Source organism: Dufourea novaeangliae, unplaced genomic scaffold, assembly GCF_001272555.1.
Source record: "Dufourea novaeangliae isolate 0120121106 unplaced genomic scaffold, ASM127255v1 scaffold193, whole genome shotgun sequence".
Taxonomy (NCBI): Eukaryota; Metazoa; Arthropoda; class Insecta; order Hymenoptera; family Halictidae; genus Dufourea; species Dufourea novaeangliae.
Window position 1 is genome coordinate 383,560 of NW_015374074.1, and position 17,655 is coordinate 401,214.

Sequence of the window (17,655 nt, forward strand, 5' to 3'; positions counted from 1 at the left end):
TTATAATTAGTTATTAGAAATTAAATCACATGAAAAGTAATGGTAATTATTTGCCAAGGGCATTAGAATCTATTTAAACGCAAAGATTTGCTTGTGCAAATGTGAGTGTACATAGTCAATCTGCGCAAATTATTTGAATATGTAAGCTTCCATTTAGACGCAACGATTTGTTTGCGCAAATGAAGTGTAAGAAGTACAATAATATCCAGACCTGGGAAAATTTTATTTAAAATGAAAATAAGAAATAATTATTTGCAATTATTTATTTCGAAACTTTATTTTCAATACTGTTATTTGAAAATACAAATATTATCGATTCTTTTAAAATGATAGCAATTTCAAATAATGAATTATTTTGTTATTTTTGTATTTTAAATTTGGGAAAAGAAGTAGTATTCAAAAGAATATGCAACAAAACGATTTGATTTTAAGAAATCCTTACAGCAATTCGCTTTAAGCAGAATCCGCTCTTCAAAAAGTTTATCCGTGAGAGATTCTTGCTTGGGTCCATCTAATATTGCCGCGAAAGAAAATAATCGTTCCACTAGTTTGGAAGATGGAAGAGGGATGCTACTCTTTAGAAAATGTCAATACATCAAACTCAGACGTAGCCACCTGATACAATTTCGACGAACAATTTCATAATTATTTCTAAGAATTATTTCAAATGATTAGAAAATAAAATAACGTGTTATTTAAAATAATATTTTAAACAATATCATTTAAGAAGTGCCCAGGTCTGGTAATATCAGTATTTAAAAATAAAAATTGTAAGATTACGAAAAAAATAGAAATGTCTAACTTTTAATAATATTAATGATTACAGTACAATAATGCAATAGTCGTTTTAATGGAGTTTATTGAGGTATGTCAACTAAGGATGAGATTTTCGGAATTACCACAAAATGTTGTTACTTTCGTAGTCAAACTTTTAGAACTTTTCTATCTAAATTGTATCGTATACGTATTGTCGTCGTAATATTTCTCATGAAATCTCTGACCTGAAATAGTCTTCCATTTTTTGTATAATTAGTAACGTAATTTTCGATATTCATCTGTATTATCATTGGTATGAACGAATAAGTCAACAGAATCAGCTCGGCGCTTAACGTGTTAACAGACTTCTCTGTGTATTTTTGTCCCTTGAATTCTAACTTTCATTTGATTATCGTTAACAAACATTACAAGTTCTCAGTTGTTTAACTGTATGGTGTGTGCAAAATGTCTCTGGACAACTTCATTAAATACTCAAACATTTCAACTGGAAGTAGAACGCTGATTATTACTATTATTCGAACTAATAGGGAGACAAATTCATTCTGATAAGTGATGTTTTAGATATTTCGTTCAGAAGAACCACATTTCCGTAGTATACAGGGTATCCCACAGAGTGTAGTACCATCGAGCGACGTGTGATTTTCCACAAAAAAATAAATTGAAAAAGGAGAATGACCTACTGAAAACATAATTGATTGTTACGTAATAAATGTCGTTTTTGAATTGCAGTATTTGAACGTTTATACTTTATCTTGAAAAGATTGTTTTTAGGCAGGTTAAAATTTGTTAGGTGAATTCACATAAATTTTATGAAACGTGTTTTTGGTTAATACGTGTTCGGGCATTGACGTAGTGATAAATTACTTTGTTTTCTATTCAATAGTCCAAAACGTTCCACTATCTTTTTTAATATTACTAATTAGTAGACTCCGGATGTTTATGCACAATAAATATGTAAGAAACATATGCGATTTATGCACGAAAAATATGCAGATATGCAGAAAAATATACAAATTTGCAAGGAAAATATTCAACATGAACATTTGCGTTTCTCATATTTTGCGATTTATTGTGACATATTGTAATTCCGAGTTACAGTAAATGACAAGCATTTTTCCTAAATGTTCAGCATTAAATAATGCCGTCTCAATCCACGTACCCCATCTAGTCAAAATAGGTTCCGGTGGTAAAGGAGTACATATCTTTCAATATTTTTCGGTACGTTTCAATACAAAGCGGTGCTTTAACAAAGAACTTGCTTATTGATGATATTAATTTATTCACTAGTGGAAAGTGAAGACGTACTTCTTTCGCAATTCTGTGTAAACCATGCACTATACATGTAATGTGTACCATATTTTCGTAAAATAATTTTAGTTCTTTCCCTGCCTTGATTATATGTACATGTTGCTGTATCTGTGACCAGTAAAAGAAGTCTTTCCTCACTACCATTCGGTAGTAATATTTGCAGGGCTGAACTCACAAACTGAGATATCGCAGAGATTTCCTACCACTAAGTTTGCAATGCACTGGCCTATTGCATTAGTGGTTTCATCCACAAAAATCCACATAAAATGATCCGTAATGTCTTCCCTAATATTGAATTTTGAATACTTGAATGATAGCAATCATCCAAGTAATTTTTTCGTAGTGTCGATTCATCCTGAAGAATGCGGTCTGTATATTTTGTTAGGAAATTCCTCCGTACATCGTTATTTAAGACACACGAATTAATACACGAATATTAACAGCAACCATTGCTCGCGTTAAATTCACGTAAAATTTATGTTTTTTAAACGCGTTTGTAGCTGCTTAGAAGTGGATATCCATTTTACACGTATTAGCTGCTTCTTCGACGTATCTTTTGTGTGTAGCAGTATTTATGTTGCAATATTTCAATAATTCTCGATCCAATGTTTCATTAGTGATATTCTACTACTCCGAGTTTTCGGCGTTATTAAAAACACTCTAATAGATACAAGTATTGCCATATCTAATGCTCAACGAACAACTGAAGCCTATACAAGTATGTTTTGATGTTTGTCTATAATTACCACGATGTATGTGTTTACGTTATCGGCATTTAATAGTAATCTACAGTTATAGTGCGATAGTTTCCTGATAGACTAAATTGATTTGTCGAGAAACTTTTTTTTTAAGAACACGAAAGATATATACAGGGCAAATAACATATGCAATAAGTTATTGCATATGTTTTTAAATATAAAACATAAACATAACATATGCATTATTGAAATAGTGCAAAATAAAAAATATATTTTCAGAATTCACTAATCATAAAACATATTTCTGCTCAGATCCTATTGCTCTATCTGTTTTCTATAAAAATATGCATTTGCATAAACATCCGGAGTCTACTAATTAGTTTAAATGACTGGATTCTTTAATGATACTAATAGATTTAGAGGAACACATAAATAACTTGCCGTATAAACTTATGGGATGACCTAATAGCATTCGCAGTGAAAGCGCTATAAAATGAAGCGAACGAGCGGATGAATATTCATTGGATCGGAGACTACATCGATGCTGAGCAATCGATCGCCAAGAAGTTAATAATAGCTCTAAGTTCAAGAAAATTTAACACTCCGTCGACTCGGGCGTTTATTTTACACTGAACTTATATCACTCGACGAAGGTTAATCGTGAAAGTAGGGAGAAAAGGTTCCCTTGAAGTTATAGAGTTCAATGGAAAACTTCGTTTCTCTTACATGATGATCAAAGATATTAGTTTTTCTGCTACTTTGAAACAGAAAATTTATAAAAGTATTCAAGCTTTATCGACTAAGGCGTCCTTTAACGTTAGGTTGTATTTACTACATGAAATTGTCGACATTCGAATAGTTTATAATCATCCACGATTAGTAAATTAAATATAATCTGTATTGTTTGTTGTGCTAATCAGAAAATATAACATTACTGTGCTTATCTATTTCTTCTGATTATTGAATTCTTATTGTAATTATTTAACCATTCCGCGTATATGTATAAACAGTATTGTATCAAAGGAATATTTTCGAATACTTTCCTAGCATGAATTTAATTTAAATCATGTTAAAGTTAGCTGAATTAATTTGCAAAGTCGTGCTATGATAATCACTGGATGTTTCCCAATGAAAGAATCACTTTTTGATTATCAGGAGCGCCTTCTGAGAAACGAAATATTCCCTAATCGAGAATCGGTAGTTACAGGGTTTGAAGAACTTCTAGAATCTTGAAACACCAATTTTTATAAAAATGGTATGTATCAAATTATATCTCGTTTGAAGAGAGCTATTAATTATTACGGTGCATATTTCACTCGAATAAAAATTATTTCTCTCAAAATATACGTTTTTGCTCTGATCTATAGGAACGGCAATTTCGTATAGTATAACGTAATACGAAAAATAAAAATAATAACTTAGATGTTTATGTACATTGTACATGTTAGATATATTGGTAAAGATATATTTATGTTATGAGATGTTTCTGGTCTATTTATCACGAAACATTATCATCGTTTATCAGTTATGCTTCCTAAAAAAGAGGTATTACCGATGAAACATTGTGATCAGATAAGTGTAATTTTGCGTCGCATGAAAAATGAGTTTCATCCATCATGTTGCTGAAACATTTTTGATATCGTGTCCATATCTTAATAGTGAGACGAAGGAAGAGAATGCAGTCTATTTGAATGGTTTGTTTTTTCGTTTACTTTGACGAAGATGAAAGGGATATGTTTCGCGCCCCGAAACTACGAAACCAGTTTTCGCGTAAGAGCGAGGTGTATTTTCCGGTGGAACACTTTGACCAACATACTCCGTAATACAAAAACCAAACACCATTTTTCATGCAGTAACTGACATCATGATTTGTAATAAGTAAAATCAGTACAGTGATGATTCGAAATTTGTCCATCAATCGTGCTGTGAAACATGTGTTATCTGCATAATTTTAATTTAGTTACACATAGTAGACGACTGCTGGTTAAGCATAACGAAATTGTCACTTACAAGGGAACGTACTGAACTGACAATCACCGATTTTTATGGAATTTCGTTAGAAAGTAGTTCTCATGGAAATATTTATCACCTATTTTTTTAGTTGCCCTCATCCACGTTGAAGTGATGAGAACAGCCCTCGAAGATAGGGGTATAAAATATATTTACTTGGTTGAATATCTCAAAAACTATAAGATGTAGAAAAATGAATTAAATGGCAATATTGTGTGGTTTTTACGAAGGAATTCAGAAAAAATAGCACTTTCTCAAAAAATATAAAAACTTTTTTAGGAATGCAAAGAATAAACATTACAATTTATCTGTGGTTTGTATTTGGGTAGGTATATAGCTTCCACATACAAATGTACAATAAAGTGGATTAACATTTGATCCGAAAAATGAACAAAAAGAGCTCTTTTTTAAATATTATTTAAACATATGGATTTTTCTCGAATGTAATAATATGGCTTGGTTAGTTATCTGAAAAGACACAATATTACTATTTAAATCCTTGTCTTATCATTAATGGTTTCCGTGATATTCGACTAAATATATGTATTTTGCACCCTTAACTTTGTGGGCTGTTTTCACCCCTTTAATATGGATCATGCTAAAAGACTATAAGTTACAAATACTTCCATGAGATCTACTTTCTGATAAAGTTGCATTAAAATCAGTGATTGTCAGTTTGGCATGTTCCGTTGTTAGAATGATTATCGATGAAAGAAAAATGAAAATTTCATATTTTGTTTATTCTTACAGGAGTATTAACAAAAATTGTCATCGTAAAAGTTTGAATAAAAAGTCAATTGAATAAGTTTTAAAAAAAATTAAGGAGGGACACTGGGTGATGAAAAATAATTTCGTGTCTCGAAATTCTCGACCGACACAAATAGAATATTTCGAAATTTTCGAGGCAATAGGTACTTTAATAATTGAACTCTGTCATCCCGAATTGTATATGTATAAACCGTTAACGTTTCCTAATCTACGTGGGAAAATCTAGTCAATTGATTAATAACGCTCTCATAAGTGTACAATTTTCATGAAATTGAATATACATATTAAGCGCGTACAAAAGTTTTGATGGTTTTTGCTCTAAAAGAGTAAACTAATAATAATTGTAATTACAATTTAATGAAATACGTCATGATTTTTTTATAACACACGTACCCTCAATAAAATATGTAATTCCAATAAACAAATGATTGAAATATTATTATTATTGAGTTTATATAATAAAATTGTATTAATAAATTTGCAGTTTACCACAGAGCCGAATTCACATAATAGTGTCAGTTTTACTACGTTTGTAACGTTGAGTCCCTTCATTTTCAACATTTTCTTCAAATATTCAATTTTAATTTTATTTGAAACAATAACTTTCAAATGTTACATTGACATCAATCCGTAATACTATATAAAAATAATTGTTGATTGTTTTCACAAAACCACGACGATCATATTATCTGCAGAAGAGCCATCAAAACGTCGGCACTTAACCGATATTATACTCTCTGTGAAGCCATGAATGCCATCATTTCGATGGTTTTCACTTTTTTCAAAGTTCTAGGTATCTCACATTACAGAGACAATTCCATCATCTGTTTCCGATAGCAGTTACCTCTGTCTCTAACAATAAATTGCGAACAAGGTTCGAAACGTCGCTTCATTTCACTCTTCCTCACAAACAGTACGAAACTCTCTATTCTCCAGCAGACAAGATTGTTTATAACGTAGTAAAACAGTATTGATCCCATTTTGTAGAATTTTTTAGTAGAAAATCATGTAAGGTTTTATCGTGAGAAATTTCTTACTAAAATATTCCAAAATGTAAAAAAGATTATTTAAGGCCGGTCTTTGGAATACTCCGCCATTGTTGTTACGCCACGAGAGATTATTGGCAATTGTGGGGACAAGGGATTAAATAACCTGTAAGGAAGGTTACGTTTCTCGTTTCTTTCATACTTGTGTCCTGTGCACGGTGTACCACAATGGGCACATCAATTCGCTCGTCTCGTACACGGTGCACTAGTTTCCATAAATCAATAATTGTGCGTGCACTATACAATTTAAGAAATATCTGCATCGAATCGATCTTTAAAGGACGCGACAGGAATTGATTTCGGTCAGTTCAAAAGGTATGAGCATTTCAATATTTTGTCAGTTGTTGCAATTTTACATTACAAAAGGTACCTTAAATATTTAAGAAGTATTTGAAAAATGCGAATACACAGTATTATAGTTGTATTCCTCCCAGAATTATTCGCCCACTCTATGTATACGTGTGGTACATTTTAAATATTTAATTGACATCAAAGTCAGAACTAACGATTGTAATTTTTATTATTGTAAACGTGATTAATATACTTTAAATTGGGATGCATTCGACTCATAATTCTCAGAAATGATGCACAACCTATTGTACGCCGGTAAAATCTTAGATGTTGTAGAATTTTACACTTATATATAAAAAATATATTGTAATAAATTTGGATGTGAAGAAAGTTAAATAAGATATAGAAACGGTGAGAATATACCAGAAGTACAAATCCAGACGAAAAGAATTTAATTTTTTTATTGATCTTCCTATGACAATAATTACGATAATCAGTGTAGTAGGAATATTATTTCTGGAAGTGACAGAATAGAGCCTACACCGATGTTCACGAAAAAAACTTATCTAAGACTTAACAGATGAAAGTTTATAGTACGAGCATGTAAATCTTCAACAAACTACTAATTTATTGTAAATAAGTTTGTTTAAAATAAATATTCCCCTTGAATTGATGTTTCTGCAATTTTTCTTTTGTTACGTCCACTGAGAACAATACTTTTTTAAAATAAATTATCAATTCTTTATTGAATTTATCCCAATCCAAATTAGTACTAAATTGATTAAATTTGTACAATGTGTTATATTTATGGGGTGGGCGGATACTTTTCTGAATAACTGTACATAATCTGAATTCGAGATTATGATGCTACAATTGGACTGATCCTGTAAAGAAGAAAGCAAATAAATTAATAAATAAATTCGCATTCCGTGTATTTTAAGAGAAGCAACTTCTGTTATTACGTTTACAAGATATTTTATTAAACTGAAATGAACTTCCGAAAAGCATAATCATTGTAGAAATATTTATCTCAACGTTGTTTGCTGATTGTGGTTCACATCATAATATTAATATAATACAAATTATTATTCGTAGTTGTCTATTACCTTTTCTTAGAAATGTATATTAACAATTTTTAGTTCCAACTATCCAACTAAAAGTAATTGACACAAACTGCTAGAAAAGGGTTTTTTTTAAAAACACGAAGCGTTGCTTATAAATAACTGACAAATGTGTAAAGAAATGTTCAGAAATTATGTTTATTTGTTTGGAAGGAATAAAATCGGATTTCAATTATAAATACATTATCTAATTATGTACTACACTTTTCCTTTCGCGTCCTTTAAAGACTATAAAAAGTATAATTAATTTGAATTTGAAATGTGTGAATCATAAACATTTGGAATCGTATCATTCGCATCATACGACCCGTAGATCTGTGTCGATGAATTTAGATTGAATAAATAATGGCAACGTGATAAATACATATACAAAATGAATGCATGCCGATTATACTGTACAATTTGTGTTATACAATCGATTGATTTAGTTAGCAGTGTATATACACTGTATGTAAATTACAGGACAACATTGTAAATGATGAAATCAAATCCACGCCGATTACATCACACGGTTCGCATAGTGCAATGTTTCATGTTCGTGATTATTGATTTAAACTGAATATAAAACAGTACTATGAACAGATTAAACAAACACATTCCAAATAAACCACTTACTGATGCAGCATTTACATATTTGATTATTGATGCAGATTAACGGTTGCGCAACCTTTTGCACTTGCTTCAAGTTTAATAAACATTATTGTAATACTAACTTTATTGTAAGATGGAACAATATTAAATAACCTTCTACTACCAAAATCAAATTCTGTTAATTGAATCGAATTTTAAACTTTAGTATGTTTGTACATTTGTGTTTTTATAAATTTAAAAATATTTCAAAGTGATAGAAATAATAGAGGTATCAAAATTTCCTATTCCAAATGAAGTCGGGACGTTCTTCTCCATTCTGTAGTCTCGAATTTTCTTCTTCAAGTATAACACATTAAATATTTAGAATTCGACTTCCGGCGCGTTCTATTTAAGTCTTGAACGATTGAATGTTCATATACACAACTATACGATTACTCACATTTTATTTCGAAATGAAGTAAAATCGACAACCAAAAGGATATAGATGCTTTTTTGTAAAAGTTCTTGTAATTGATACTTTTGTGAAATTTGTGAATTACTAGACATGTTACCTTATTAATAAACCGCACGTTTATGCATCTATATGTTATTATTACCAGAATAATATTTGTAGTACAGGAAATAACTTTTTCTATTTCACTTTTATAGATTAGTGTCTAAAATTCTGAATTGGCAAAAACATTCGTAGTCTAATTATGATTATTTTAACACTAGAACACCTAAACTTGTGAAAATGACGAATTAAAAATTTCGTATTTTACGATTACTGATAGTATAAAGGTGCTTTTCCGGAATTTATGTTGTCTTTTAACTTATTTTACATTATACATTACACCAAATATACCATAAATAAATAACTACATAAATATATTCTATTATATTGTATTGTATATTATACAATTTAGTTTAGCATATATTCCACGCAGGTAGTTCTAGCGTTAATAATCTGGTATCGCATGTGTTAGAAAAATAATTTTGCATTTACGAAAGAAAGATGTAAGTCAGACAATAGTTTAACTAACATATGTTTATAAGATGTCGATAATTTTGTTTAAACTGATTCAACTCAGCTTCATTCCGAAGAAATATATTACAATGTAATAAACAATTACACAATTTATGGAAAATTTTTTCGCTAACTCCACAAGTTATCAGTCTGCAGAATTTTTTAGCCGCAAGTGATATACAGTTTGATTATTCTACGTACTTCTTCCCACAATTTGACTTGCTATTACTTTTTCTTATCTTCAAATTGAAAACTGAGGTGAACGAAGACAGTCGAATATCATTGTATTAGGTGTATCAATACGTAACTCACTATCTAATTTTAACAAACTATTGTAGTAACACAGTTGAAATTTGAATTAATTTACTATTATCTTTTGTAATTATTTCGAAAAGAAGTATTGAATCTGACGAAATATAATGGATTACTTATGGATATTCCTAACAGAGATTCTCTCCGCCATGTTGCAGAAAAGGTGTCAGAACTGTTTCTTCTTATTATTTTATAACTATCTCTTCAGAAGAATTTACTTTGATTTATTAAATCGCTGCATATGACATGTTGCTTTTATTCTTTGATATTTTTGGTTACACTTTTATGAAACGAAATGATTAAAAGTAATTACCATTTGCACGTTAAGCTTGTTTCTACCAATAAAGCAACATCAAGTATTTAAACTGAATTAAAACAGATGATGAATTAAGATGAAATTCGGCTAAAATCTCTCTGTTATATTTACATTTGAAAATTGATATACCCCGTGAAACTTTATTTATGGTGTTGGTGCAGATGTTTTTTTAACCAAAAAAATCGAAAAGTCTAGAATTAATAATGTTTTCAAACAATTAGTCTCTAATAAATCTTAATAATTAGATTCAACTTTGAAAATTTACTTCCAAGAAATTAGATTCTTAATAATCATTCTATGAACTTACGTGTATTTAATTGTCGAACGAAAATAATCATAGGGTGAGTGCACCAGTAAATGAACACCTACCAGCGAATAAAGTTACTAAAATAAGTAAATGTTTAAATATTGATTTTTCTTCAATTCCTTGTTTCATATTGAAACAATTTTCGTGCCACCTGCAGTCGATCCAGGCTGTAAAAATAACCTTAAAACAGTGTATACTGGACGTGCCGAGAGTCGTCGATCGAGCGTTTGCTATAAGGTAAGTCTACTTGTACCCGCATAGATATCACGATATAATTGAAATATGTACATCAAATAACATAAAAGTTAGTTTGTTATTAATTTTATTATATTTGATTTCATGTTTCAAGTTGTTTTTCTAGACAAATTGTAAAAATGTTATTTCTTAATGCTGTTCAAATACTGGAACGTTGAAAGTCCAATTGTACGTGTAAATGAACGATGTGTTCATTTAATAGAATATTTCAAAAATATTTAAATTATTTAAATTAGATGTACAAAATATATTTATTTATTCTAAAAAATGTATATTCATGAATGAAAAAAATATTCATACAGGTAATAGAATGTCCATCAATACACAAGACATACAGTCACTTAAAACTAAAAAAAGATATAGGACAAGATTTGCATGTCCATAGACAATAAAACAAAGACAATTAGTAAATAAGATTTAAACATTTTTTAAAAATATTAGTACATATTAGTTTTATTTAAACCAATAATGGTTACTGTTAGTATTGTTTATACCAAAAATCTTATTATTAATATTACTTAAACCAAGAATATTATTATTAGAATTTTTTCAACCGAAGAAGACTGATAGTTTGTAATACATTTCTTTAAACACTTTTTATTTACTTAAACAATAATAAATTAATAAATTATAAGTGTTATTTACGTATTATATAATATATAGTTCAAACTTTATGTCTTTTTGAAGTATGTTTTTTTCATTTATTCACATATGCAAAATATCGTTCATTCACTGGTTAAAAGTGTTCATTTGCTGGTTAAACTGTTCATTCACTGATGAAATTTGTATTCTTTTGGTTTTAATTTAATTAATCCCATTTTTCCAATTTTTCAAACAGAAATCCATACGTTATCAAAATGTATAGATATTAACCCTTTGCACTCCGAGTAATTTTTAATACGACCTACCAGCAACTCCGAGTCATTTTTTCTATGAGCAACCAGCTACTCCAAGACTATTTAATTTTAACACACAAGTATACATGCAATGTAACAGTAAAGGCCCCCATGGAAATGTGAAGAATATTTTAATTGTTAAATGTATAAAAATACAAAGTTGCTTCTATATAGATTTCGCCGCTGTCGCCGCAGCGGCCACATCGGAGTGCAAAGGGTTAAAATATCTTATTTTCATATGCCAAATATGTATTAGTATTGTTATCATTTAAAATTTGGCTTTAATAGTTACAAAATCTATTAAGTGTTCATTCATTGGTGCAGTCACCCTACTTTAATTAATAAAATTCTTTCAAATTGAATGAACTATAAAATGCTACTAGAAATTATAAAAAATGAAGTCTAATGGAAGTTTGTTTTCCTCATTAAAGTCTTTATAAAAATCAAAATAAAATAAAAACCTCAGTAAACTTCATTAAAAGTTTAACTGTACTGAGTTTCACACAATCGTGTATGCGATAAATGCATAAAATCTGCAGTCTACTCATGTGCAACAACCTACATAATACTTGTATTTATAATAAAAGTATCAACACCTTACTAAAAATTGCAGTTTTCGTTTTAACTTGAAGACTTTTTGGACAAACGGAGAAAACGTGTCCCACAGTCGATATGATGTATCGTACGACGAGTTGTATAATATAGTTTTATTAGAATGTGACTGTTCGAACGATAATCGTAATTGTGTGAGGCTGTCGTATGATCCGACAGATGGTGAGATCGTGTTTCCCGGTATTATGGCGCAACCATAAAACCTGTCGTACTGCAGGTCTGACGAACAACAGATGGAAACGTATGTGATCGTTCAGTGATCAGCTGAAATGGATTTTCCGTATAATTTCGAGTTTGAAAATAGAAATTTTAACTTCCGGTCGGGATCGAATGTACCACATTACAAGACGTTTCGTGGTACGGTAGATCATTTTGTCTGTGGTCAGAACGTAAAACAGATTTATTTATAACATTTGTACGTCATCAAGGATTTTTTTTTATTATCATGTTTCAATGTTTTTAATTTCGTATGACTACGCTTGTTTCGGTCTATTGTAATACAAACTTTTAAGTTTGATCGAGTAATTGAAAAAAATGGGAATTTTTGTGTACAAAATGTACAATATATGATGTAGCAATAATGACACGTATCGTACTATAGCCATAAAACATTATGAAAATATAATAATCCTCTTTGGATACGGGTCCGAGAGCTTTGTTTGCCTAAAATGTGAGTAAATTACGGATGCAAAGGGTCTGTTATAATTCGCATATCCAAATTCTAATCTATTCATATTTGATGTTTAAGTCCTCCGTTTACATATCTAAATTTATCCAGAAGCAGATCAATAAAATTTTAAACAATGCTTTAAAATTATATTGATATGTAATACATTCTGTTATAATTAATATTAAAGGGCATACATATTTTGTAATTTCAATTTTTTTCTAGATATAACAGTTTCTGAGGTATTTTAGCAAAAGACATTTTCTACATCTAAGCTTGAAAACTCTTTTCATCTCCTCATAGTGGATGTTTACTCGTAAAAAAAAATAATTTGTCAAATATTTTCTAATTCCGTGAATTTATTATTAATTCTTCATGCTAGCACACTGCATGAATTATTTTCTATTTAATAAACCTTTTCATTTAGCCTTTACTGCGAAACAAGGAACTAAATAAAAAGATTATCGTTACTTTCGTACGTCATATCTTTCTTATAATGTTTTAATACAACTTCTGCATACTTTTATAAAGCAAGTTTCAACATACAGAAGGTACTAATAAAGTTTAATAAGAATACTCGGTGTAAAAGTATTTTCTTTGAACTTTTTCTGTTATTTTTAAATAAGAATCAAAGCTGCAGGCAAAATATTTGTATAACGTTATACATATGTAGAGTAATGCAGCATATCGACCATATATGCATGAATATTAAAATCCCTTACTTTCATATAATTTATGAACGAAGCCAGAAACCCATTATAAAAAAGAGGAATATTAAATTTTTGATCGTGTATACCTAGTAGGAACAGTTATCAAAGTTTGTTTTTCAAATATTGGAAATTTTACTTTTTGTGACTATGATCGTTTTTTCCTTGGGCTCTTCAATTGCCATAATTAAGAAGTCTTTAATTTCCATAGAAAACTTAATTCAATCGAAGAACCGCTCATAGGAACAAAAGATTTCATACCGCCCAAGTAAATTTACTCCAAAAATTTGGATAAACAAGTAAATATCAAAACTTCTGAACTTTAAACATTCGATTCCCTCATAATTAAATTTTTTTAGTAAATAAATATAAGTTTCACCGTTTCTTAATCTGCATCAGCAAATAGTAAAACTGCATCTATAATGTTCAGGTTACACAAGGAACAAGAAGCGTATGTAGACCGTTCAATGGTTATGTACCTGGGTGTAGGTCATCCAGCAACATGGCTCCACCTGATTGGAGTCGAGGCCCCAGAAGTCGAGCTCCTCCTCGAACAGCGGCCCGCAAACATCCGTTGGATAGTGAAGCTTTCCGGTACGATAGTAATTGAGGACCTGGGCGAAGACCCCCGGATGTCTGTCGAAGAAGTACTCGTTTAAAATGGGGTCGTAATTCGCCAGGGCCTCGGTCAGCCTGGACAGTCGCGTCGCGGGGATCTTCTTCAGGGTCGCTCTGTACGTCTCGTGCCGGATCCCGCCCACATTCAGGACCACGCGGTTCTCCGTATCCGAGTTTATAAGACTCATCTTGATCACGGCTCTGCTACCGCCGGTCCCGACTCAGAGAAACCCACGCGGCCTGCAAATAAAAAGAAAAACAATTTATCACTATGAACCTCGGTAATCATGATCAACGTTGGACAAACTCCAAAGTGATTTATAGGTATGTTTGTTACGTCTGTAATGGATTCCGACGGTTACCTTCTGTTCTTGGGGAGAAAAAGCTATTAGAGTGGAAAAAATCCAAACATTGACCCCAAATGTTAGCTGGGCATTTCCAGATGATGCAAACTTGGGCAATAAATTGAGTATGAACCAGGACGTACTACTCGAAATGCTCAAATCTTCGAAGATTTGGCCTTCAAGAATTTTTAAGCATTGGAGTGTTGCGACTGGTTCATATAGATGGGGTCAAAAAAGTATTTGTACACCCTTCAAAACAGAACAACTCTTTCAAAATTAGACCAAGTGACTTGAATTTCTTTGTAAAGTTAGAAGGATTAGAGTACTAAATGATGTGTTAACAAAATGTTGAAAAAGTGGCAATTGGTCGGAATCGCGAAGAAAATAGTAAAGGTCGCTTTTTGCGTATTTTTTCTCTGAGATTGTAATGAAAATTTAACGAATACATTGCTTAGATTTATGTTATGAGTTATATGCATGCTGAAAATTTCATCGAAGACGGTTAACGTTGTTATGAGCTACAAATGGTTAAAAATGTTGAAAATCGAAGGTTTTCGTGACTTTTGACCTGCAACTGTAGTACATTTTTTTTTTTATTAAGCACATGAGTACATGAATAATACAATAGAATAAGTTGTACAGTCATAACAGTAGTTAAGTATTACATAAATTTAAACAACTTACATTCTAGGTTTTGGTTGTTACTTTAAATTTTGAGATTACAATTTTTCAAGAAGCTGTGAACATATGAACAGGCTGGTATGTTTGATTTAGCGATTATTATGTCTATACTTAGGGGAGGATATAATTTAATTTTTTGTAATTGTCTTATTAGTTTGGATCGTTGTGAGTTATACATATAGGCAGCACTGCCATATAATATGGTTGACATCTTGGATTGCGTTTCCACATTCACACTTGGGTTCATTAATAATACCTATACGAGAGAGTGATGCAGCTAAGCTATAATGGTCAGATCCGCAACGGTTTATGGTGACGATAAGTTCACGCGATAGTCTTTTGTGGGCATACCATGGAACTGAATTATCACGGTGGAAATTCTGGAAATACCCTTTCCCTTTAGTAAGACCTTGTTGCTTTACAGTACTAATGTTTTCCGAACGTGCTGATTTACGAAAATTTTCGTATAGATCAGTTTAAGGGATAGTCAATATTTCGTCCCTTGATGTTACAGTGGCCAGCTTAGCTAATCGGTCGATGTCTTCGTTACCTTTTATACCAACATGCGACGGAATCCAGAAAAATTGTATGGTTCTGTTGGGATTTTTTTGTAAGAACAAGTTGTATCGTTTTTTTGTTTCAAGAATATAAGTGTTTGCTTTGTTATCTACTTTGGTGGACTGAAGGCTTTGCAAGACATTTAGGGAGTCGGTCAAAATAAGAATATCCTTGTCAGAGCATTTTAAGGAGATTCCAAGAGCATCGTTTAGTGCTATGCATTCCGCAGTGAAAACGGAAGCTCTACTATTGATACTTCTTGTTCTTATAATACCTAGCTCGGGGGACTCGCAAGCTGATCCCACGTACACATTACCCGTTATTTTGCTTCCGTCTGTATAGATCGTGTAGGCGTTATTTCTGTAGAGCATATCCGTTATTAATTGGTTTGGATTTTTGGCTTCCTTCAAGACTTTTCCTAGTTCCAAGTTAATTGGTATAGAAGTGACTATAGTTTTATATTCGTGACGGTAAATATCAAATTGCTTTTAGACATTAATCGGCTTGCAAACCTTTACAGCATTTTCGATACATTGCTTTAGTATTCGATTCTTTTTGTTCTGTTTTTTAGCACATTTTTTGTGGTACTTGTATATTATTTTTTTTACAGGTAAATTTGTATTTGACAACATTTTACTTAAATCACAGTTACATAAGAACTTTGTTCGCTCCTGGATTAGTGGCAGTTTGGATTCTGCTAGTAAAACATTCGTTGGTGTACTACTTCTATATCCTAAGGCAATCCGTATTGCTGAGTTTTGTATTGTTTCAAGTTTTCTTATACAATCTATGCGCGTAGGGAAATATACAAAACAACTATAATCCATAATAGAACGAACGAAGCTTTTATACAGAATGATCAGTGTTTCGGGGTTGGAGCCAAACCATGTGCCGCATAAGAACTTTATAATATTTAAAGCCCTCATACACTTATTACGTATTATATTTATTTGTGGAGTGAATGTCATTTTGTAATCAAAGGTGATGCCTAGAAAGCGTGCCGAGTAACTGGATTTTATACCATGACCGACGATTTTAATTTCTGTTTCGCCATGCAAAATATTTTTGTTATTAAAATGTATTAAAACAGTCTTCAGTGGAGATAAATCTAGACGAAGATTTGCCAGGTTCTTCATAATAATATTTACCGATTTTTCGATTGTATTTCTACATTTACTGACAGGTGAGATTTTTGAAAAAACTGCAATGTCATCTGCGAATTTAGAAACAGTTACAGTCTTTGGCAAATTATCAGTAATGCTTCGTACGTATGTTATGTATAATAACGGACTGAGGACACCGCCTTGAGGTACTCCCTTGTATACGGTCCTATACTCATCACCTGTATAACTTGTATAGATGTGTCTTTGGTATGTAAGGAACCTGACAAATTTGATTAAATTTACTGAGCAACCCACCTCCGCAAGTTTTCTTAATAGTATATCGCTTTTAACGTTGTTGAACGCTCCATTTACATCCAAAAAGGAGGCGATAGCGTCTCTTATGAATGTCAAAGCTTCATCCACTTGTAGCGTAAGGTTCACCAGATTATCGACACAGGATCTACCTTTTCTAAATCCAGATTGGTTATTAGGTAGTAGGTTGTTAGATTCCACCCACCATTGCAGCCTACTTTTTACAAGAGCTTCTAGAAGTTTGCATAGACACGAGGACAGGGTTATTGGTCTTACACTGTTGCCCTCTGGTTTGTCAATGAACTGCACAAAGGATTGTTTCCAACTGGATGAATAGTCGTTATTTAGATA

The 17,655-nt window shown here is 31.3% G+C and overlaps 1 protein-coding gene across 3 annotated transcripts in view; it reads right to left on the reverse strand.

Annotated features, from left to right (window-relative positions):
• LOC107190474 (potassium voltage-gated channel protein Shaw) overlaps nucleotides 1-14,494 on the reverse strand; it is a 62,240-nt gene extending 47,746 nt beyond the window's left edge. For all 3 annotated transcript variants that reach the window (XM_015579281.1, XM_015579280.1, XM_015579279.1), the window contains exon 1: nucleotides 14,168-14,494. In XM_015579281.1, the coding sequence (XP_015434767.1) occupies nucleotides 14,168-14,494 (327 nt within the window). The remainder of the gene's footprint in view (nucleotides 1-14,167) is intronic.
• Between the last annotated feature and the right edge of the window lie 3,161 nt (nucleotides 14,495-17,655).